The 26504-nt window shown below is 35.5% G+C and overlaps 1 protein-coding gene across 1 annotated transcript in view; it reads right to left on the reverse strand.

The window, feature by feature from the left end:
- lamc3 (laminin, gamma 3) overlaps positions 1–26504 on the reverse strand; it is a 90704-nt gene that overhangs the window by 54617 nt on the left and 9583 nt on the right. The window contains exon 2 of the mRNA XM_067406359.1: positions 24675–24979. Within this exon, the coding sequence (XP_067262460.1) occupies positions 24675–24979 (305 nt within the window). The remainder of the gene's footprint in view (positions 1–24674; positions 24980–26504) is intronic.

The following is a 26504-nucleotide window of genomic DNA, read 5'->3' on the forward strand; positions in this document are numbered from 1 at the left end:
TTTTTATTTTAAATAAATTCTGTTCTTTTGAACCCTCTATTCTTTAAAGAATCCTGGAAAAATGTATAATGATTTCGACCAAAACATTAAAGTGTTAGTTCATCCAAAAATGAAATTTCTGTCATTAATTACTCACCCTCACCCGTAAGACTGCATTTTTTGGGTGAACTAACCCTTTAAGCAGCACTTTTGAGCACCAAATCAGCATGATTTCTGAAAGATCATGTGACACTGAAGACTGGAGTAATGATGCTGAAAATTCAGCGTTACCATCACAGGAATAAATTATCTTTTAAAGTATACTGAAATAGAAAAGAGTTTAAAACTGTAATAATATTTCACAATATTACTGTTTTTACTGTATTTTTGTGAGCACAAGACAAAAACATTTTACCTCACCGACCTCAAGGTAGAGTTTTTGTTCATGTATAAAGACCCATTTATACGGTGTGAGAAAAAATAATGTGATATAAAAACATGTTTCTAAAATTAAATAATTGGCTTTTATGTTATCAATGTATTAAAACAAATTAAAATATTATCTGACAACTTATTGCTTAAAACTAGGGTTGTATAAAATGAAATCATTATTATTGAGCTCAGAACTTCATATATTACCATAACATTCTGTAAAGGTGCATTAGAATTAAAAATTGAATTTATCTTGGCATAGTTAAATAACAAGAGTTCAGTACATGGGAATGACATACAGTGAGTCTCAAACTCCATTGTTTCCTCCTTCTTATATAAATCTCATTTGTTTAAAAGGCCTCCGACGAACAGGCGAATCTCAACATAACACTAACTGTTACGTAACAGCCGGGATCATTAATATGTACGCCCCCAATATTTGCATATGCCAGCTCATGTTCAAGGCATTAGACAAGGGCAGGACGTCTGGATGTGCACAGCTGAATCATCAGACTAGGTAAGCAATTAAGGACAATAGCGAAAAACTGACATGATCCATGATTACATGATATTTTGAGTGATATTTGTAAATTGTCTTTCTAAATGTTTCGTTAGCATGTTGCTAATGTACTGTTAAATGTGGTTAAAGTTACCATCGATTCTTACTGTATTCACGGAGACAAGACTGTCGTTATTTTAAATTTTTAAACACTTGCAGTCTGTATAATTCATAAACACAACTTCCAAAATCTCTCCAGCAGTGTAGCATTAGCCGTTAGCCACGAAGCACAATCAAACTCATTCAGAATCAAATGTAAACATCCAAATAAATACCATACTTACGCGATTAGACATGCTGCATGATGAACACTTTGTAAAGATCCATTTGAGGGTTATATTAGCTGTGTGAACTTTGTTTATGCTGTTAAAGGCAAGCGTGAGCTCCGTGGGCAGGGAGCGTGAGCATTTAAAGGGGCCGCAGCCTAAATCGGCTCATATTTAATGATGCCTCAAAATAGGCAGTTAAAAAAATTAATGAAAAAAAATATATGGGGTATTTTGAGCTGAAACGTCACAGACACATTCAGGGGACACCTTAGACTTATATAACATCTTTTAAAAAGACATTCTATGGCACCTTTAAAAATGATTATGTTATACATATTTAATATAACTTTTACTACCTCCTTTATTTCCCAAATTGTAATTTACTTTCCCAAAAGTCGTTAATGGTGGAGAACAGTACAACGTGCAGGATTTACATGTCTAGATCATATGCATACTTCACACATTAATAATTTCAGAATGTACTTTATTAACAGTTTAGAAGCAAGTTTGAAAACAGATGTAGTTAAAGTAAGAGGTTGTTCTGAGGTCATGCAAAATAGAGCACAATAGATACCAAAACTTGTGTTGAAGTAAACTTCAAGGAAAACAGAGCTTGCACCTCTGTGTATTCATGTGTATGTGATCCAGACAAAAGCAGAAATAATGAGATAGGAGGAAGAAATAGAGCCTTCCTCATTTTTTTTTTTTTTTTTTTGTGTGTATATGTGCAGCTGTGTGTCTGGTCAAGTGTGTGTTCTGGTTTGATCATGTGTTTGTGTGAAAGCAATAGAGTTTGGTCATCCTTATCAGTGGCTGGCCTGTTGACCCCTGTTCTGTCCGTGTTAATGGGTTTTGAGCCCAGTGTGACGGCCTGGCGTGTGGAGGTGAGAGCATACATCTTTCATTCTGGGGGAACAAGATAAAAAAGGAGCGGAGCTGGCCAGCACGTCCCTGCAAGCACATCCAAGCCTCCTCTCTGAGGGATGGTAAAGTCCGTTCCTATTCAGAGCAGATGAGTAAACAAAAGAAAGAAACAAATAACCCCTCCATGTCTCTTTGTCTCTCTAACGATGCTCCTCTGACTCTGCTTCTGTTTTTATTATATATGTCACTCTTTTCTTCTGCTTCCACCTCTCTGTGTACAATATTCTTTATCTTCCCCCTGGCGTGTCTCTCTTTTCTCTTTCCCATCCACAGCTCTGCACAGTTTATTATGACTACTTTCCTTTTTCAACTCTCTCTCCTGTGCCTCCCTTGTTTTTGTTTTTGCAGTACTTGTGCACCATGTAGAAAAGGACTTATTTTGGGGGCGAAACTATGTGCAATGAATCATAAACAATAACAGCTCCAATACTACAGAGTGAGAGGTAGCTATAGAGAGAGATACAAGTTGTATTATACAACCTAATGAGCTGCCTCTGTAGGCAGCATTTTAAGGCATCACAGTCACACTGCTGATGTGAAAATCTGAGCCAAAAAGCAGGCAATTTAATTGTGCTGCCGTCTAAGATATCTTCTTTTAGCAAATTACTGCCAGCGCATTATAAAATAATGTAATATAATGTAATGTAATATAATGCAATATAATATAACTGTAACAAACCGGGACTCGGACAGAGATCCATTTGCAAGCTTTATTAAAGTAAGCGTGGTCGTACAGGCAGGGTCAATCAGGAACAAACAGGAACAGCAAGGGACAGGCAGAATCGTAGTCAGGGTACAGGCAGTAGATCAGGGCAGGCAGATATCGTTCACAGTCCAGATAACAATAAACAGTCCAAAGGCAGAAGGCAGAGAATCATAAACCGGAAAAAGGCAGGGATCAATAACAGACAGGCAGACGCTCAGAATTGACACAAGACCTCGCAAAGAGGTAGTGTGTGTGTGAGTCCTTTATAGTCCTGATAATGAGCTGCAGCTGGGTGTGGTGATCAGTGTGGTGTGCTAGGGTGGATGTGGCAACAGGTGATAGGTGGAGTGAGTGCATGTGATTGACAGGGGGGATGATGGGAAATGTAGTCCGGAACTTGACAGGGGCAGACGGTGATCGTGACAATAACATGATATAAAATATAATAATGATATTAATATAATATAATATAATATAATATAATATAATATAATATAATATAATATAATATAATATAATATAATATAATATAATATAATATAATATAATATAATATAATATAAAGTTACATTAAGGTGTATTTTAATGTGTCTCTGCTAATTATAGCATACATTTAAGTGCCGAGTAATAATAATTAACTACATGTACATACTATAGGTTTATGATTAGGGTTTGGTTTAGGGTTAGTTGCATGTAATTATGCATAATTTGTAGTTGTTACTATTTTAACTACCAGGGTTGTGGACCTGAGTAGCATTACTTGGACTCGAGTCTCAAATTTGGTGATTTGCGACTCGACTTAGACTTTGAGAACAATGCCTCGCGACCTGACCCCGACTTGATCCCTCCGACTTGGAAAGTCTTTAGGGCCTACCTTCTAAAACCACAGATCAGAGAATGATCACTGTAGGCCGGTCACTGGATCGTATGATCACACTTGTATAATTAGAGTGGCTTTCGCACTTTGCTTGGCACTGAGCCAGAGAGGGACTTGCTCAATGAGAGCATGTCATATATCACAACAGTTCTGTGTTCTCAATCACATGTTTATTTTAGTTTTTAGACACATAACTACTAGCAAACCATTTATAATTTGGAAAACACACACACACACTCACACAGATGTGCGGCAATAATAAACCTCAACCACAATTAAAGATTAATTTGGGTAAAGAGCACTAATGACTTTCAGTTTAAGACTTGAAGCTTAAAGTTGAGGACTTGCAACTTGACTTGGACTTGCCTGTCTTGACTCGGGACTTGAATGCAAAGACTCGAGACTGACTTGTGACTTACAAAACAATGATTTGATCCCACCTCTGCTAAATGTAGCCTAATATGTATAACAAAGGACACTGTAAAATTAATGTTACCAAATATACATACTGTATAACCTCATTCAGTACTGAACCCACAATAAAAGTATTAAAACTAAAGTAATAAATAATTCAAAATTGACTATTTTACACCAAATTGTGTGTGCTATGTATATTTTTGCTTATTAAAGTATTGCGTCATTCCTGTTACATTGCCTATTGAAATCAATTGTGAGCCAGATCACCAACTATTTGTATGACACACAGCTATAGACTTTCTATCTACAATACCTTTGAAAAGTTTAGGGCCAGTAAGTTTTTTTTTTTTTTTTCTATTAAGTAATTAATACATTTAGTCAGCAATGTTGCATTAAACTGATCAAAAGTGACAGTAAAAATGTTTACATTTATTAAAAAAATGTAACATATGTCTAATCAATGCTGTTCTTTTGAAATCCCATACAAAAGATGTATCATGATAAAATAAATAAATAAATAAATAAATACAATATTAAAGGGATAGTTCACCCAAAAATGAAAATTTGATGTTTATCTGCTTACCCCCAGTGCATCCAAGATGTAGAGGACTTTTTTTCTTCAGTCGAACGCAAATTATGATTTTTAACTGCAAATTATGATTTTCATTTTTGGGTGAACTATCCCTTTAAGCAGCACAACTGTTTTCAACTGATAATAATCAGACATGTTTCTTGAGCAGCAATTCAGCCTATTAGAATGATTTCTGAAGAATCATGTGACACTGAAGACTGGAATAATGATGCTGAGAAATCAGTTTTACCATCACAGGTATCAATTACATATTAAAATATATTAAAATAGACAACACTTAAAAAAATTAAAAAATTATATATATATATGAATAAAAAAAATGTATAATAATATTTCACATTACTACTATTTGTACTGTATTTTTAACCAAATAAATGCAGCCTTGGGAACCATACGTGACTTCTTTTAAAAACATAAAAAACAAATCTTACTGACCTCAAACATTTTGTGCAATGTTAGTGACTTATAAGTGTTACAATTCAGTAAGTAGGCTGCTTATGTACTGTAGGCAGCTCACTAGTTATTGGAACAGAACAATAGAAAGGTTAGTTGGTTTGCTTTGACTCTATACTAATAGGCTATTTACTGTAGAGAGCTCTACTAGTAGGCTATACAATGATCCTCAGTGTCTGATCTTTTAAAATAAGCATGTAGGGTTTAATTTAAGCACGGGTGTCACACAGGTCCTCAATTGACATTTGTCATTTCTCTTATTTATTGAAGGAAGCTGTAGAAGCTATAGTTCACATCTCTGACATTAGGAATAGCAAACAGCAAGTTATTTAATTATTGACCTAAAAACATTAAGCTGCTTTTAAAATGAGTAATGGCAGAGCATTTTAGATATAACAACGTTTCTCTTGCTGTCAGTACAATAACACAACTACTAGCCTAAAATGTCCACTCAGAACTCTACACTGGCTTTTTTAAGTAAGATGAAGACTAATTCATTGAGGATAGTGATCTGTTACCAAAGGTAGGCTGGTATGAGCCAACAGAAAAGCAAAGAGATCCATCAGAATTGTGTTAGCAACTGTTTTGTCATCTCACTGCATTTTTGCCATAATTAATCATATTGCCACTTCATAGCTTAGATTACTGGCTCAAACCCTGTACCATGAAAGAAAGTCCCAAAATTAAGTATTAAAAGCACATGAAATGCCATGAGGCGGCTATCAAAAGGGTTGCTAATCTATAACTGCAAATATGGCCCCAGAATATGCCTATAAATCAAGTTAATTTTAAAAACCGAGACTGATTAAAAAATAAATAACTTTTTATAGAACAAGCATTCAAATTTCCATTAAAAAAGCTTAAAGGGTTACTACTCTGACACAAATAATCCAGTAATCCATGGCAGTGACATTTAAAGTAAATGCAGATTGTAATGGAAAAAATCAAATAAATAAATAAAATCCCTTCCATTTTTTCGTTAATAATGCCGCTGAACTATGGCTAATTGTCTCGAGCGAGTTGCTCTTTGAGATATTACTTACATGGCAGGATGGAAGTAATCTTTGAAAGGTTAATTATTAGATCATTTATTGGTGGTTCTTTGCGCAAACGGCAGCAAGCACTTAATTAGTCTTCATTTGCTTCAACCAGTTTGGCTGATGAGTTCATAAAAACCTGCTGACTAAGAACAAAGCTTTTAAGTGAAAATAGAGAAATAGTCTCTCCGTTCTCAATCACCTGTCTGTTTTAATTTCTTTTTCTTCTTTGAAGAGTTTAGAGTCACATTTTTTACTTTTTGTACAGCATTTCTGTAAATTATTCACCCCCGCCCTCGGCCATTCACCTCTCAATTGCATTCGCTGTTTTCGTGTCATGCGGTTTTGCATCACCCTTTTGCAAGCTCTCTCCATCCTTCTGCTATCTTATTCTCCTCCCCTCTTATGTGGGTCTCAGCCAGGAGGGTCTTCATGATTAGAATGCATCAGGAAGTGGCTTGTCCCTCATTTCAACCTGAATAACTTTTTTTTAATTTGATTGCTTAAGTTCACTGTGCTGCTCACTGTATGTGCTCTATCTCTCATTCTCATTCAGAGCTGGTGTTCCAATTTAACAGCCAGCTCTCAGCCTCAACCAGAGAGAGAGAGAGAGAGAGAGAGAGAGAGAGAAAGCATGCACGCCGATTTAATGGATGACTGAACAAATTAAATTTGAATTCATAGGACAACTTTGATCTTCAGTGGATTTTGTTGGTGGGGGAAAAATATAATAATGCCTTTCAAACTAAAAAAAAAAAAAAACATACAAATATCCCTCTTTGAAATAATCCGTTTCTTTGCAGAAAACTATCAAGTATCCAGTTACAAGGTGTGTTTTTTTATAACAGCCCATTTGCTTAGTAATGATGAAAAAGGAAAAGCATGCATACATTAACGGATCAACATCAGGCTCCTCCCCCAACCAGATAAACAATGTCGGAATAAGTGCAGAAATAGGCCAGCGCAGGGATGATATCAGAACCCGGAAGACTAATTCGCCGCTGGTTCTGTTGTGATGTTCATATTGGGTTTTATAATAGGGTTTTTAAATTTATGAGTAAAGCCTGTGGTAAGTAAATTGACAACACTTTGACATTTTATTCTACAACTTAAACTGCACACACTCACACCCCAAACTGTTATCTAGTTACGTATTAGAAACATGTTTTCGAGAAAAAAAAAAAAAAAACATAATTGCTTCAAAAATATGTGTTTTTTTGGTATGGGTCTTAACTAATTCTAATATGCTGATTTGGTGCACAAGAAATATTTCTTTTTATAATCAATGTTGAAAACAGTTGTGCTGCTTATTATTTTTGTGGAAACCATGATACTTTTTTCAGGATTTGATAAATGCATCCTTTTAAATACAAGTATTAATTTATTTTAAAAAGTCTTATAGATCCAAACTTCTGAATAGTAGTTTATAAAATAAATAAATAAATAAACAAACAGACCCATTAGGGGAGAACGAGGGCAATTGTAACAAATTTTGTCATCATTACTCAAATGTTTTATGTCGGTAACTTATTTATGTCAGTAATATCTGTGTTCTACTTGTTAAGTTTTTACAATGTTAGAGTCACAATATTGATTTCCTTGGTCTGAACCTCGGCATGCTGCGAACAGAGAGTGTACAGAGCCTACTCAGGAAAATGGATCCCCAGATTGGCAAAAACACTTTTCTTAAATTATTGGAAAAAATAATCTATTTTGATGTCCTTACTAAGCTGGACACTATTTTGATGGTGTCAGGGACAATTGTAACGCAGTGTTACAATAGCACCCGGCTGTACCACCCGGTGACAAGATACCTTGCTAGCTAGAAATGATGAAACTAATATTTGACAAAGATATCAAATGTTAGATAACAGAATGGTCATCAAAACATGACAGACTTAGGTTCATAGACATTAAAGGGCACCTATTATGCCCCTTTTTACAAGATGTAATATTGGTCTTGGGTGTCGCCAGAATGTATTTGTGCAGTTTCAGCACAAAATACCCCACAGTTAATTTATTATAACCATTTGAAAATGTCATTTTTGGGGCCTGTTTTAAAAAGAGCTGTTTTGGTATGTACCTTAAATATAAATGAGCTGCATATCCCCACCCTGCCTTTGGATGAGGGCGTAACTTGCATACCTATGGCAATAAACAGTCGGTAGAAGCAGAATGGCTGAGAATGAGAGACTCGCTGTTTTGTATGGCATTCAGCCGTACATGTTTGAACCGGAATCAGACCCAGATGATGAAGAGACTCCGGCAGAAGAAACACAATTGAGAATGGAGCAGGACGTCTCTGAATGGTTATTTGATACATTTATGTAGAGTTTTAATCGCGTCCCCTTTGCAATTATGGATGTGCAACACACACACACACACACACACACTGTGATAACGTTCGCGCAATTTTTTGAAACTACAAACACAAATACTGTGATATCGTTTGCTAAGTAAGTTAGATACACACTATACAAACAAGGTTTAAATTATATACACAGACATTCTACGACGACGACAACAACTTTAGATGCATTTGTTATTGAATTGGCTGACATCGACTGAAATGACTATTTGCTCAAAAAACATTAAATACACTTACTTCTTCTGGAGGTGACGTTGGATCGCGAACAGTAGGCAACGATCCACACTTGAGGATTAACTTTGAAGCAAGACCTGCTTTGAATTGACCCTCGTTCTCAAAACAGTCAGTCAAAAAATGATTTGCGCAAACATAAACGTATTTTGGAATTTTGAGTGGCGCCTTTCCTTCGTAAATAAAATCCATCCACTGCGTTTTCAGTGGCTCTGATGTCGGAAGTAAGTGAAAACTACTATGTTCATTATTACATCCCACAACAGAACACTTATGCTTCTTAGGAGACATTACCGGCTGTCGTTGAAACAATGGAGGATGGTTGACAGATCACCGACGGCGGGGTCTATGCCAAAACCAGATTGTCAATCAAACCACGTGGGTGGGGCTTAGCGCAATTCTACGTCACAGTGAGAGCAATCTTAGAAAAGGGCGTTCTGAGACAGTGCTTATGAATTATTGAGATTGTAAAAAAACCACTGGGTGGATTTTTCTCATTCTAGGGTGGTTTTGCTCACACACTGCCAACACACATTTATGGTCAAACAGCATGTAAAAATGAATTTTGCATAATAGGTGCCCTTTAATGGTTAAGACAGTATGAGGAAAATACTGCAGATAAACTTAAAAATGAGTCTTTTAGAAAAAACGTTACCAAGTATGATTTATAAGCTTGTCCTTTGGCATGCAGAGAGGGATTTCAAAACATCAGAATGAGTTTCATGGTTCTGTTTCATTTCTGACTGGTGCAATTTGAGATGTTACAATTGCCCCCGGTCTCACCTACTTAAAAAAGAGTGCTAGTCATTAAATTGTCTCAAATTAAAAACAAAACAAAACAAAACAAAAAAGAAGATCACAGAACACCTACATTTAAAGATTTTCTACAACTTTCATTTAAAAAAAGGGGGGAAAAGGGCTTAGTATAGCAGACTGTATAGGCATACAGTTAATCTGCAGTTCTTTTCCTCTTTGAGCTTTTTTCCTATTCTCTGAAAATATTCTCAGAATTGAAATATAACCCAGGGGGCCTCTTGTCTCTGTCATCTGATTTGAAGTTCAAACTTCCTTCCTTTTCTCTCATTTTTTCCTTCTGAGAGGTTTAAGAATGGAAAAGGTTGTCTGTTAAATTCTTTCAACAGAAAGCACAGTAGGAGACACTCTAGGATTTTAATGCTAATATCAAAGGCAGGATGCCGTCTGTAGCCATCAAACCTGATGAAATATGGTTGTGCAGAGGAGACAATAAGGGTCAACCATGTGTCAGGGTATGCCTTTTTTAAAACTGTAATTAATCTTACAATATTAGTACAGTATGTTAATAGTGATAGCATGTTCATTTCTCAATTACACAACTAGATAGCATAAGAAAAGATGTTTATAGTAGTAGTTATTTATTATGCCTGTCCTATAGGTTAGGATTGATCAGTAGAAAACTTTTGGCTTTGGTACAATACCAGCCTCTGGTAAAGCTAAATTCAAATCAAAACCTTAGGCAAAAAATAAACAGCCCCAGGCCACCGATGAAACAAGTGCTGTCAATCGATTCAATAATTTAGGGTGTGTTCATACTTTGTAGTTCGGTCCAAACCAAAAAAAATATGATACATTTAGTCCTGGTTCATTTAGTGTCATTTTTAACAGCACCCAAAGATTTTAAAAACAAAACTTTTATGATGTACAATTCGCAATGGAACTTTAACTTCCAAAACAGTGCTTTGTGCTGGGCTTAAAGGATTAGTTCACTTTTAAATAAACTTTTCCTGATAATTTACTCACCCCTATGTCATCCAAGATGTCCATGTCTTTCTTTCTTCAGTCGAAAAGAAATTAAAGTTTTTGATGAAAACATTTCAGGATTTTTCTCCATATAGTGGACTTCAATGGGCACCAAACTGTTGAAGGTCAAAATTAGTTTCACTGCAGCTTCAAATTGTTGTACACGATCCCAGACGAGGAATAAGGGTCTTATCTAGAGAAACCATCGCTCATTTTCAGAAAAAAAATTGAAAATTATATAAGTTTTAATCATAAATGCTCATCTTGAACTAGCTCTCTTCTTCTCCTCTATTAGAATTCCAGCAGTGTAGACCCTGCTAAGTGTATTACTGCCCTCCACAGGTCAATGTTTTGAACTAATTTTTATATGCAATATGCTAGTTCAATAGTATATAACAATTAGTTCAAACTCTGACCTGTGGAGGGCAGTAATACGCTTAGCAGTGTCTACACTGCTGGAATTCTAATAGAAGAGAAGAAGAGAGCTAGTTCAAGATGAGCATTTATGATTAAAACTTATATAATTTTCAATTTCTTTCAGAAAATGAGCGATGGTTTCACTAGATAAGACCCTTATTTCTCATCTGGGATCGTGTACAACAATTTGAAGCTGCAGTGAAACTAATTTTGACCTTCAACTGTTTGGTGCCCATTGAAGTCCACTATATGGAGAAAAATCCAGGAATGTTTTCATCAAAAACTTTAAATTCTTTTCGACTGAAGAAAGAAAGACATGGACATCTTGGATGACATGGGGGTGAGTAAATTATCAGGAAAAGTTTGTTTAAAAGTGGACTAATGCCCTCTTAGTATGTGCCTACATATGATGGTGATTTTACCAGCTGAGAACTCGCAAAGAGTTAAGAAATCATGTAATAGAGTCTAAACAGTGTCATGTAATGGACAACATTGCAACTATGACAAGAAAAAACAGGCATGATTGAGGCACTTTGAAGTGGCATCTTGTGACATTAAGTCCTGTGTTTGGTTCGTTTAGATGTCTTTGGTCCATTTTGCGTTCATATTTCAGTCGAACTACACTAGAGTTTGTTTGGAAGTGGACTGAGACCAACCTTTTCAGGTGTCTCAGTCCACTTGTTTGGTGTGCACCATGGTTTGGATGGCAGCATTCACAATTATTCAAATGAGCTGGACTAACAGAGCAATCGCACTATAGAGTTTGTTTAAATCGAAACCTGCCAAGCACGGCCTTTGAATATGTGAGGAATGCGGGGGACTTTTAATAAAATGTAATTTTGTTTCCCAAATGTGAGTTCACTGAGAGGTTTTCAAGGGCCATTGTGAATAAATCCAGATTTAAATTCAAAGAGACAAGATATTCTACACATGACCTGATGTTTTATTCTTATCCAAAATGAGGCGCTGTAAGCATTATGAAGTGCTAAACACACTCATGTAATGTATATTTCATTCATACTTGAAGCTAGAGGATGCTCTCTCTCAGAAAGTCCAAAGCAGACTCATATAACTTGTGAACTTTCAGGAAATCTCGTCTATGGACAAAGGCAAATATTTACATTTTATAGAAACTATAAAAATATATATTTTCTGCTTTATTCTGTGATAAAAATTGCATTATTTTTACATTGTATAAAATCCATGATGACTCACTGCACATGTTTGTAGTACATTAACCAATCAATAAAATTGGCATTAGTAAAATATAGGAAAAATATTATAGAATACAAATAACTGTTTTTTGTTCAGAAGCGTATTTGATTCGTAGCCAATTAAAAGCAACATATAAGAAAAAATAAAACCTGTCAATTAGACAAAGTTCAGAAAATCTGCATTCTTACAATTAAAAAAAAAAAAATAAAATAATAAAACAACATTACTTTTTTTTTTTTTTTTTACACGCACATGCACACACGGAAACTTTTGTTCTTTCTGCACTCTTCTGCTTTTTTCTGCTCTAATTGTATTTCTCCAGTTTACTCTTGAAATGCTGCATAGCGGTATGTGACTTGTCAGCTCTTGTATGAAAAATTCTTGTGATGTTCCTCATAATGGTGTACTCACACTAGGCACGGTTGCTTTGAACCAAGCCCGAGCGTGATTGTCCGCCCTCCCCACTCCCCCGCTGGCCTGCACTCACATTGCATTTAACGTTCCAGGCCGGAGCATGCTTATGTCATATACGATGCAACTTTTTGTATGGAAGAAAACAGGAAGAAAAGCACTTTTGCTAAGATACTGCCTAATAGATTTTCACTTGCATGTATCAGAGCATTATTACGAGGGCAGTTGAAATTAATGGAAAAATTTGCAGCTTTACTTGCAAACTACAATTCCTGTTCATCAGTAAGGGGAGATCCAGACCCATTATAAACCCAAATACACTAAAATGAATTATATTCATTGAAAAGTGTACTATCAAAGTAGTAATAAAAATGTTTGCCTTTGTAATGATGACAAGTTGACATGATGAAAAGTTGTAGCTGTTCCGTGCTGAATGTGAAATGAAAGTGTTTTCCGAAATGAAAGTGTTAATGCCTGTTTCTTTGAGGATTAAGGGGAAAAATATATCGTCTACCTGTTGTTGACACACAAAGCAAAATAAATGTGCATATCCATGTTTGCTTTTTTGCTGTGGCAAAGTCTTCTGGCTTTTTGTTTTGTTTTGATTTAAGGCTCACTGTGGAAGGTTTTGTTTTTTTGGGGGGCTGAGGAAGGTTTTTAAAATGGTATCTGTCTAGACTGAAAACGGTAAGTTGCTATAATGAAGAACATGCTTCACAAGTCATGTCTGCCAGACATACAAAGGTCGGCTCACAGAATTCAGCTCATCTCCATGAAAATTCAGGCTGCTCCTTTTCACATTTTAATTTAACAATATGTCAGTGAGAGAAATAAGACGGAGAGCGAGATGTGTGTGGTAATGAAAGGGTTTGACTTTATTGATTCAGATTAGAAGTGAATTCGCACTCGTTTTCTTGTTAAAATAAGGAGGCGTGTGAAGATGGAGAAATACAAAGAATGAGAGAACAAGAAAAAAGATAAGAGTGCTCCAAGTGGACAAGCAAACAAAAAATAAAAGATACTGATTTGTCACTAAGATTTGTCACAACCTCCATGTAAACTGGCTTAGGTATTGATCAGGGGTAGCTTTATAATCAGCATGTCGATGTACGCCTCACTGAGCAGAAATCTATGGGCAACTAGGCCATTAGGGAAAGCTTCACTATTAAAAATCTGACAGAGTTTTGAAAGCTAAAAATGATCAATCATCAAAGAAGTGACGGAGAGGGGAAATGGGAAGCGTGCTGTGCCATCATTCTTGTTAACGATCACAAAAATGCAGCACTGCACTGCCTCAAAACCTTCAGAAATATTATGAAAGCTTGGGTGGTAACAGAAAATAATAGCTCAATGTGAATACAACACTATATACATTTACTTCCTGGTCAGATGCTTTCCAACAAGTGACTGCATGTAATATAAGTGTCAGTGCCCAGATGAATTACAGTTTACATTACATTACATTGTTGCTGCCTACAGTCACATGCATATGCATATAACTAAAAACATACCAACATTCAAAAGAAATACTACTCATACCCTGCTAGAAAGTTTAACAAAATTATTTGGTAACACTTTACTTGAAGGGGTGTGCATAAGACTGACATGACACCTTCATAATCTTAACATGACACGTGTCATGAATATGAAGGAGGTTTTATGCATGTTTATGACAACTGTCATTAAATGTTATTCGCTCAATTATGTCATTTTTAATGCAAAAATGACATTGTTTGAGATGTCTTTGTTACAACAACTTGACATAAACCAACACATCACAACCTGTCAGTGTCTTTGTCATGACAACTTGACATTAGCAAAACATCATAACCTGTCATAAACATGACATAGCAGATTAATTATCAAACCTAAAAAACTACTTAGCCTTATGGGTTAACATTACATTACATTATTTTGGTAACACTTCAGTATAGGGAACACATATATAAACGATTAACTATGACTTTTCCCTCAATAAACTCTTAATTTACTGCTTATTATAGTTAATTGTTTGGTTTAGGTATTGGGATTAAGAATGTAGAATAAGATCATGCAGAATAAGGCATTAATATGTGCTTATTAATTACTAATAAATAGCCAATATTTTAGCCATATGAATGCTAATAGTAATAAGCAACTAGTTAAAAAACCCTAAAATAAAGTGTTACCATTATTTTATAACAGTGTCATCTTTTTTACGAAATTTAAAATTGTCTATTATCTGACCTGTTGGAGGAAACGTAAAAAAAAAAAAAAAACATGAAATGAAAAATAGTCATGACGCTTTTTTAAAATTATTTGTCAGAGTATTGTCACATTTTAATGACAAGTTCAATTTGTACCACTGTACTTGAGCTCAAGATACATATTCATGACACTATTATAATGGCCTCATGACAGCCAATGTCAAAACCAGCCACATGACAGTTTAATGTAATGTTAACCCATAAAGCTAAATGATGTCAAGTTGTCATGACAAAGACACTGACAAGTTGTGATGTGTTGGTTTATGTCAAGTTGTCATAACTCGGACATCTCAAACAATGTCATCTTTGCATTAAAAATGACATAATTGAGCGAATGACACTTAATGACAGTTGTCATAAACATTCATAAAACCTCCTTCATATTCATGACATGTCATGTCATGATTATGAAGGTGTCATGTCAGTCCTATGCACACCCCTTCAAGTAAAGTGTTACCAATTATTTTAAAACTATGAAACAAAGCTAACAAAGAAAGCAAGCATTTAAAATCAATCCTTCAAATACAACTGAATATTACAACTGTTTTGTTTAGAGCAACAGCTATGAGCAAAAGCCATTTTTGTCATTGATTGGTCACTGATAGCTTTTTTGGAAGGAAACATTAATTACACACACACACACACACACATGTTTGTTTTTGTGAATTGTGGGGACTTTCCATAGACTTCAATGCATTTTACACTGAACAAACTGTACATTCTATCCCCCTACCCTGCCCCTACCCCTAAACCTAACCCTCACAGGAAACTGTGCAAACTTTTACTTTTTCACAAAAACTCATTCTATATGATTTATAAACCCATTTACATTGTGGGGACCGCTGGCTGGTCCCCACGATGTAGGTGAACTCAGGTTTATATTACATCATGGGGACATTTGGTCCCCACAATGTAATATAAACAAAAGCACACACACACACACACACACACACACACACACACACACACACACACACACACACACACACACACACACACACACACACACACACACACACACAATTAAAAACTCTAGGTAAGCGGTTCCTTGTGGACACAGGGTCAGAATTATTCCCCTAGAAGCATGTGATCACAGCGGTCAGACTGCAGCTGCCATAAATGAAGCTGCGCTGTAAAAGAAACCTGGTGGCAGTGGAAAATTCAGGGGTCCAGACATTAGAAAAGAGGTGAGGCAAGAAAATGAAAGACACTTGACTTCCCCTCTGTTTCACAGAGTGTGTAAATCACTACTTCCACTTTCTAATTACAGAGTGAAAGAATTAGTGATTAAAGTAATGAGTGCAAAGGGAGATAAATGGAGGCAGGAGTTCAAGTATGTGTGTTTGTGTGGGGCTGAGAAGAAACAGTAAAACATTAAGTGCTCATGTATGCAAAACCCTCGCTTCAAATTAGCACGTAAATCATGACAGAATACTATGAAGTATTTGTAATTTATCAATCGTGATTATATGCATGTATTATGTTGACATGTTTATGTTATATGTTTTGAATTTAACGGAAATTCGTATTAGTGTACAGAATTGCAATTCAAATTTTAGAAGACAAAGAAGACATTCATGCAATGACTAATTTTTAACTTGAAAAGGTCTTATATAATAGGCCTTACAGGCTAGTGTTGTCAAAAGTACAGACTTCGGTACCAAGTCGGTACTGAAATTTTAAAAATGTGATGCTTTGAGTGCTGTTGAGCAGATTTGTAAACATCATCAGATATGTCTGTGATTGGCTACAATGATCAGCGCTTCAAAAAGCACTCTTCACCGAGTGCTTACAGATACACACGGGAGCATTTGAAAGCAGGCGTCTATCAGCGGACCACTTTCAAATGCTCCCGCTTTCAAATTCAAACACTTCCGTGTGCTTTTAAATGCTCCTGTGCATTGATAGCCAATGACAGACATATATGTTCGACTTGCTATCGAAGACGGTACTCTTGCAAGTATTGAATAGAGAAAGATGGTGTATTGCATATAATTAATAACAATGTCTAGAGAAGTAAAGCTTAAAATAACATCCTGGAACTGTAGGGGTCTTAACAATTTTACAAAACTTAAGCAGGTCATGCTCCGACTTAAACAATTGCAGTGCAAGATAGTGTTCTTACAAGAAATACATCTAAGATCTGAAGATATAATAAGGGTTAGAAAGAGATGGCCTGGACACGTTTTTTTTCTGCATCTTATAGTAGTCAAGCAAGAGGTGTAATCATATAAGTTCATAAATCTATTCCATTTCAGATGTCTGAGGTAAAATATGATAATATGGGAAGATATGTAATTGTAAAAGGAACCCTTTTGTCAGAAACACTGAACTTAATTAAAATATACGGTCCCAATATAGATAATGCTGCATTCTTTATCAACCTATTCTTAACTATTTCCTCACAACATGGTTACTATATAATGGGAGGTGACTTTAATTGCACCCTAGATACGAGTAAAGATCGATCTTCTGGAGTGGATCGGTCACACAATCAAACAAGAAAAGTTCTAAATAATTTTATAAATTAATAAAATTTAATTGATGTATGGAGAAACCAAAAGCCCACAGATATACAATTCTCATGTTACTCAACTATGCACAAGACTCACTCAAGAATTGACTATGAATACTTCAGAGACATCAGCTAGTATTAGGTGGGAAGCTTTTAAGCCTTTATTAGAGGACAAATAATTAGTTTCACTAAAGCAAAATCAAAATTATTTAATGAAAAGTTTAATCTTCTGGATTCTAAATTGAAAGACTTAGAAAAAAGACAATCTCAAAACCAAATTAATGATACAAAAATCAATCAGGAAATCTTATCTCTTAGAGCCCAGTATGAAGAGATGTCCGCCTCTAGAGTGGCAAGTAGTATGATGAAATTGAAGCAAAGCTATTATGATCAAGGAGAAAAGCCAGGGAAACTTTTAGCATGGAGAATCAAACAGTTGCAGTCAGAAAGTGCTATTAATTCTATTCAGGAAGATGGGGAGATATTACAACAAATCCTGTCAAAATAGATAATGTGTTTAAAGAATTTTTTAGTTCTTTATACAGCTCAGAATATACAGAAGATAGGAAACAACAAGAAACTTTTTTAAATGAGGTTAAAATTCCTAAGATCTCTAATGAGGTAAAAGACAATCTTGAAGCAGATGTATCAGAAGAGGAATTTTTGAGTGCAATTGAGAATTTGAGAGCGAGCCGATCCCCTGGACCAGATGGAATTCCTATTGATTTTTATAAGAAGTTTAAGAAAAAATTAGTCACTCCTATTTTGAATATAGTCATACCAACAAGGTGTACTCCCACCATCTTTAAGAGGTGCACTGATTATGCTCCTTATTAAACCCAACAAATTAAAAACAAAGTGTGAATCCTACCGTACAATTTCATTATTAAACTCTGATGCAAAAATACTTAGTAAGATATTGGCAAAAAGACTACAAAATGTCTTACCAAATATAGTGGACCGGGATCAGAATGGATTTGTGAAAGGCCGTAAGGGTTTTCACAACGTCCGGATGTTGTTTCATATTTTACATTGTAAAAAGGATTGTCCAGATACAGCGATTTTATCTTTAGATGCAGAGAAGGCCTTTGATAGGGTGGAATGGCCTTATCTCTGGGACATTCTACAAAAGTTTGGTTTTGGGGATGTATTTTGCTCATGGATTAAGTTGTTGTATACATACCCTACAGCAGAGGTTCTGACCAAAGGAACTATTTCTAAGCCTTTCAAAGTAAATAGAGGCACCTCTTTATCTGTATTTAGCCCAATATGGGGAAATGATAATTTTATACCTGGTCGAAAGGATTTAGGCTTTCAACTTTGGGCTGAGAATGGTGTGCTTAAAATTAAAGACCTATACAAAGATGGTGTTCTAATGTCATTTGCTGATATTACCGACAATTTCAAAATCCCTAAAAAACATTATTAAAAATATTTGCAGATTAGGAACTTCATACGTACTGCCCGGGGTCAAGGACTTGATGAGCCAGAACTAACAAATTTGGAGAAATGTATATCTAAATCAAGCCAAGGTGGAGGACACATATCTCTTTTATACAATATGCTATTATCAGGTTCTCAGGAATCATCTGCATCCAGATTAGCTATGTGAGAACAAGACCTTGGATTGAAGATAGACAAGGATAAATGGGAGCAAAAATGTGTAAAGGCCCAAACACAGACTGTCAATAGCAGACTTAAACTGTTACAGTACAATTGGCTAATACGTACTTATATAACTCCGGTAAAATTAAATAAAATTTATAGCAACAAACCAGATACTTGTTTGAAATGTAACAATGAAAAAGGCACATTTATTCATTGTATGTGGGAATGTGATAGAATTAAAGAGTTTTGGAAAGAAATTAGTAATATGATATGGCATATAGTCTCAGTGAGATTACCAATTGGAATATTAAAGGGATAGTTCTTATACTTCAATGAGTGCTAGACATTACTGCAATTGTCAGAGCGAGATCAGACCTCACTAAGCGAGTGCTGAACGCAGTTGGACATAGTGGTGTATTAGAGGTAAAAAATGATATAAATACTGTTCGGTTTCTCGCACAAACCAATCGTTTCGTGTCTTAGGATATCAATGTGTCGTCATGAGCCGCAGGGTTTAATTTGGATTTGTCTATGCAAGTTTTTTCGACTCTTACTGATCGAGTTCCCATTCACTCGCATTATTTGACTGACAGACGGCAACGGTTGCAGTTAAAAATCATAATATGTGTTCTACTGAAGAAACAAAGTCACCTACATCTTGGATGTACTGGGGGTAAGCAGATAAACATCAAATTTTCATTTTTGGGTCAACTATCCCTTTAAGAATGATACACAAGTATTGATAGACATGTGTATACTGCATGCCATAAGGCTCATAGTCATTTACTGGGAAAAACAAAACAAAACAAAACAAAACAGAAAGGCCTACTATATCCCGATGGTTAAGAGAAATATCTTCATGCATTGCAATGGAAAAAATAACCTATATTATTAAGGGTAAATAATTCATATTTAAGAGTGTCTGGAGTCCCTTTTTACAATTTATTGAACACAGAGATATTAACAATATAATGGAGGAGGAACAAACTGCTTAATAATTAATTATAATTATTATATTATATTCATATTAATTATATTCATATGAAAATATACTTTAATGGACTATACTAACCCTACTTTATTGCTTATATTTTTGGTTATTATATGCAATCTATTGTTAACTCTGACAAAAGTATTGTATTACCCAATGTTTGTTTGTGCTATTATACTTTTTATGTAAAATGAGCCCCGGTGTTTGTTTGTTTGTTTTGTTTTTGTTTCTGTACATTATGTGTAATTACAGATATGTGATGTACATTGTTGTGTAAGTGTTCAAGAAAATGCAATAAAAATAGTATTACAAAAAAAGAAAAAAAAAAGAAAAAAGAAATGTCATCTACAGAATTTTGCACTATATATAAACACGCATTTATATTTTACAAATTTATGGACACATTTCCCAGCCTGTTAAATTTCTCTGAATTGTAATTCAGTAAATTCTACTTCCTGTCATTTCAATTCAATTTCCTGCAAAGTGTGGCAAATTCAAAGAAAATTCAAACTGATTTGAAAGGGAACCAATTCTTCAAATCTGTATTTTGCACATCCCTGTCCACACCACAACTCTATCATTGGCACTTTCAGAACTTTTTTTTTTTTGTAGCTGATAAATGATAAAAACAATGAGAGCCAATCCAAATCTATCTGAGTTTGACACATGCACTGCAATTACATTCAAAGAACATAAATAAATTGTGAACTATAACATGAAAATAACATTATCATCTGTTAGTGTGAATGCTAATACAGTTATCATTACCGTTAAAAAGCTTTAAATCATTTATCACTGAGTTTGTTTAAATGCGTGATTTACACTATGCGTAATGCATTCATTATTTATTTTTGTAAAAACATTTCCTATAGTCCATACTACTTTAGTGTCGAATGTACTATAAACATGTTTTGCATGATTTAACAAAACCAGCAATTTAACGTTATTTTCAGAGCTTATCTCATTTATTCCCATCATTCTTGTTCTCTGCATACCCTCATGTCGATCACAGGAAATCAAGTAAATGAATTAAAATAACTAGGCCAGCAACAAGGTGACATTTGGGTAATTGGAGAATCTTAGTTCTTATCCATTTCCACTTGCAGAGAGCCCATTATGAGAAGCAATGCAGATGTATGTGAGAAATGGATTCTGAGATATTAGTCATTAAAACAGGTTGAACAAAAACAAGCTCCACTAAATAAAGTGGTTATTGTTTAGCCTTGAGGATCCAGGTCTATAGTGGTAGACATATAGGTGTGTGTGTGTGTGTGTGTGTGTGTGTGTGTGTGTGTGTGTGTGTGTGTGTGTGTGTGTGTGTGTGTGTGTGTGTGTGCGTGTGCGTGTGCGTGTGTGTGCGTGTATACACGTGCTGATTACTATCTACCCCTAAGCCCAACAGCTGGACTACATCAACTCAAGCACTCTCTTCCAGTTCCGTCTTTTTTTTTTTTGTGGGGCCACTAGAGTCCTCTTACATCCTCATTTTAAAAACCCAATTCATCTCCTGTGTGATAGGGAGATTCTATTTCACACTTTCGGCTACAAGCCTAAATCACAAGAAGCCAAACTGTTATCTCTGCTCTTAAATAAAATGACATCCCTTCTTTTCTGTTGCTCCTTCTCTGGTTGTCCTCTAGTGGCTCTCATCTTTGTAAACAGACAGGCTAGTTGTTTTTCTTTGAAACAGTGAGAGAAAGGAGGATGATGAAAAGATTGAAAGTGAAAAAGATTTTACCTAAAATTGGCCTTTTCATACATCCACAACAAATCTTAGTAGGTCAGTAAAATATATTTATGCCTGTTCAACAACTGCATGGCAAGGACCCTATGTACACCATTAACATTTATTCATTTGCGATTGGATCAGCGCTAAATACAGATGCAAACAGGCCCTCAAATATTAGTGCTTTTCCACCAAAATGGATCATGTGTGGGTTCCGGGCAAGCCCCACTTCAATGTGGCACACTGAATCCTGTGACTGTAGTGGGTGCTGTTGTCATTCTAACCTTAATTCTAACCCTAACTCCTACCATCACTACAACATGCAATGTAACACCAGCCCTAAAAACTTGAATGGGGGACAGAGAAATGCTGACACTGTCTATGAGTATTGTAATAACACTGCACTATTGCTTTATATGTCTAAATATTTACAACTGTGCACTAAAGAAAGAGAGACTTGGCGTGCAAGATTGCAAGTGAATTAGCAGTTTCAGTTTCAATATCTCTACAGCAAGAACAGAATAAAGTACCGACAGTTAATACGAGAACTGTCAGTACACTAGAATCACTCCTGGTACTATGAAAAGGAAAAAATAAAGTCATTATTTTAATCTTATCTACAAAAATCATGCAATTTAATTATTATTGAAGATACTTTTCTGGGAAGCTGCATTCAAAATCAACTTGCCTTACAAATCTGAGTGGCATGTGCACATCAGTTTGAATTGGTATGACCTTTCTGTTATAACACTTTTCCTTCAATTCATTTTCTTGTCACCAAAATAGATGTGGAGGCGGTGAGATCCCATTCTCCATGATCTTTTTGCAGGTACTCACCATCTAATATCCTGTCATATCTGGTTTGATTTAGGCTATACCTATTTCAATATATGGGCATTCTACAACTTTGCACACTTTAATGTTCCAGAGAGGACTTTATATTTATTAAAAATGGCAGATTTTTTAAAATTTTTTGTGAAGGTCACATTAAAACTGTATGGTATGGAAGCTTGTTTCCACCACTGTGAAAAAAAAAAAAAAAAACTCTCTCACAATTCTGACTTTTTTTTCTCAGAATTCCATGATATAAACTCGCAATTGCAAGTTATAAAGTCAGAATTGCAAGATATAAACTCAACTGACTTTTATAAACTGACTTTTTTTTAAAAACTTTTTTTTTTTGACTTAATAGCTAATGATTGCAAGTCATAAAGTCAGAATTGTGAGATATAAACTTGCAATTCTGAGAAATTGGATTGAATTGAATTGGAGAATTGGACATTATAACTCGCAATTGCAAGTTTATATCTCACAATTCTAAGAAAAGAAGTCAGAAATGAGAGATATAAACTTGCAACTGCAAGAAAAAGTCAGAATTGTGAGAAAAAATAGTCACAATTATGTTTTAAATGGATAGTTCACCCAAAAATGAAAATTTACTCACCCTCAAGCCATCCTAGGTGTATATGACTATCTTTTTTCAGACAAACACAATCAGAGTAATATTATAAAATATCTCAGCTCTTTCAAGCTTTATAATGGTAGTGTCAGGGATGCTGGTTGCAGCATAAATGAATATAGTCAGAATCTTGATACATCAACTTCTCTATTCAAACAAACTCAAAACTCTACAAAACACTGAGAACTAGGTGGCTAATAAAGGCCTTCTGAAGCAAAGCAAAAATTAAATTTATAAATTAAAATAACAAGCTTCTGGCAGACAGCCTACGCCAATTGACTTACTCAAAAAAAGCAATCTCTGGCCTGACACATGACGCACCTACGAACGCGGAAGCGCAGTAGACAGAGCAAAACAAAACACTGGCCACGAATTAGAAGTCTATAATTAGAATTTTTAAAGAGAAATATCAAAGGATTTTGATATAAGATACGAGGAGCTTGAGTTTGGCCCATCGCTTCGCTTCAGAAGGCCTTTATTAACCCCCTGGAGTCGTATAGATACTTTTATGATGGATGGATGGATGGATGCACTTTTTTTGGACTTCAAAATCAGGAGCTCCATTCACTACCATTATAAAGCTTGGAAGAGCAAGGATGTTTTAATATAACTCCATTTGTGTTTGTCTGAAAGCAGATAGTCATATACCCCAAGGATGGCTTGAGGGTGAGTAAATCATGGGATAATTTTCATGTTTTGTGTGAACTATCCTTTTAAATTGCTTTATTCTGTGGCGGAAACAAGCTTCCATAGGTTTTGGAAGTGACACTGCAGTGGAAATGTTCATGACTGATAAAAATAAAATAATTTTTCTGTCATATATGTATAAACACAATTGGAAATTGTTAGACAAATAAACTAGTGAGAGTGTGAATCAAGTGTTTATTTTCTAAAGGTCTACAGGACCAAAATGCCCAAAGTTGTAAAAACACCCATATATGTGAGTATTCATACTGTATTAAACAGTTGGATGAGCTCTGGCAGCTGCCTGTCACCTTTGATTTTCTGAACTTCATCTGATGGCTGTGACTGTATCTCTGTATGAAAGAAGCTCCCTAGAACTCTTTGGAAAAGGTTGCAGGCTGTATTTAGTAGCACGGCATGCTGAGCACACTCATGTTTAGCCATACGATTCTGCTGTGAAAGTTTGAAAGTTAGAGTAGCTTGACAGTGAGGTATATTTTCCTTAAAGCTTTCTTCTGAAACAACAAAGCACAACCATCTACATATCTAAAGGCTGAGGAGATGAGCTGCTAACTAAAACTTATCCTCAAGTTACTGTCAACAAGCCATGAAGGTAAATATTTATGTATGTACACTGTAAATCCCTTGGGTTTACATTAGAAATGGTTCATGTTTAAATTTGGCATACTAAAAGATGTATCCAGATGGGTTAAATATAAAATCATACTATTGCATTACTTGACAGCCAAACTCTCAAATTGTAAAATAACATGACATACCTGTAACACAGGACTCTGGTCAAAGTTGTAGGCACTAGGTCGTCCTTCCAATGTGGAGAAGGCCACATTTCCGCCGGTTAGTGGAGAGATGTCACTAAACTCATCCGTGCAGAGTGCCATCCTTTCCTTATCGCCTGGACGTATGAAGCCCTTATTGTCCCTCCCGTACGTCTTGCGACAGGAAGCACTGTAATATTGGTATGGCTGCCATGGTCCATTCTCCTCCGTACGCTTGTAGATGACAAAGCTCTCTGGTCGGCTGGTGTAGAACTTCAAACGGACATATGTGATCTCAAAGGCCTTGCCTTGGAAAAACAACAACATTAAAGTAATTACAATTATTAGTGCTAATCTGGACAGATCTCGCAAAATTCAGTACCTTCATAGTTACAGTAGCCTCATAAAGTCCAGGTCATAATTAATGTGACCTGTAAACTGAGTTAATGTAAGATATGCATCTACACTGAAAAAAAATGTGACATTTAAATTAACTGGTTTATCCTTATCCAAATATTATTTAATGTCCCTGAATCAACCATTTTAAAAACATTACTTTATACCGACAAAAATAATTTTATGGAATAAATATAGTACAAATCGCTCTTTAGGTAATATTTGCAGGTTTCATGTCCTTCATCTATAATGGGCCAACATCAAGAGTGCACAAGTGTAGGATAAAGCCAATAGAAAATTAAGGATGAAAAAGGAAAAAAGGACAAGGACACTTTAGAGAGAAAAACAGCTTTCTTGTGTATCTGTAGAGAATATGTGGAGTTTGTGTCTTGAGAAAATGGCATACTTTGTGGTACTTTGTCAGTTTAATTGCTGCTTGAATCTAATTGTTCAAATGAACTGGAGAGTTCCTGAGATGTCTTTAACCTTGGGTTGCTCCAGAAGGGCCTGTTCCTGCAGCCAGTGTACTGGAAGAGATATAACTAATAACACAGAGTTATTTTGTTTAAACCCTTTTAAATTTAGTCAAAATAAAGTTGTTGTTGTTGTTGTTGTTCAGCTGTGTTTTGAGATTGGCTACCATCTCTGTAAAACTAATATACTTATTACCAGTGTTGCAGCCAAAAGATCACAGAGTCCACTAATAAATCCCACAGCTGGCAAATGTCTGTATGAGGTCTAAATAAGCAATAATCACACAACTGTACTGATACAAACAAACTGCATGATTGCAGTGTGATATTGTACACAACAATTCAATAAACAAGAAGTTAATATTGAGTATACGTTTCAGCCACAATATTACCAGTTATTTTGTCTATTTTTGCCCCGCCAGACGAAAACATGTCCAGATAAAGTCAAAGCATTCTCAATTATGTGCGTCTCTGAGCAAAGGTGTCTGAATAAGTGTTTTTAAACCACGTATTGGAGATTAATATTTTGTAAAAAAGTTGTCATGAAACAGAAACACAAGATCCAAATGCAAGTGAACAGTCTTTATTTAAATCACTGCAACAAGACAATAGCAGAAGAACTGTAGCAGGTGCAGTATAATCCAACGGCGCATAGTCTCTAGTTCAGGCAGGAAAATAACCAGTCCAAGCGATCCAGAAGAGAACGGTTTCCAGGTGTAGAGACACAGGAACTAGGAAGACTACACAGAGAACAAGGACATGACATGAACAACAACGATCCGACAACAGTCCATAGAAACGCCAGCCAGATAAAGCCAGTGCAGATGAGGTACACCTGTGACCGCTAGATTGACTTGTCAGGTGTGCTGTAACTAGGCAACGCTGACAATGCAAGACCGGCCACACACACACACACACACACACACACACACACACACACACACACACACACACACACACACAC

Source organism: Chanodichthys erythropterus, chromosome 13, assembly GCF_024489055.1.
Source record: "Chanodichthys erythropterus isolate Z2021 chromosome 13, ASM2448905v1, whole genome shotgun sequence".
Classification (NCBI taxonomy): Eukaryota; Metazoa; Chordata; class Actinopteri; order Cypriniformes; family Xenocyprididae; genus Chanodichthys; species Chanodichthys erythropterus.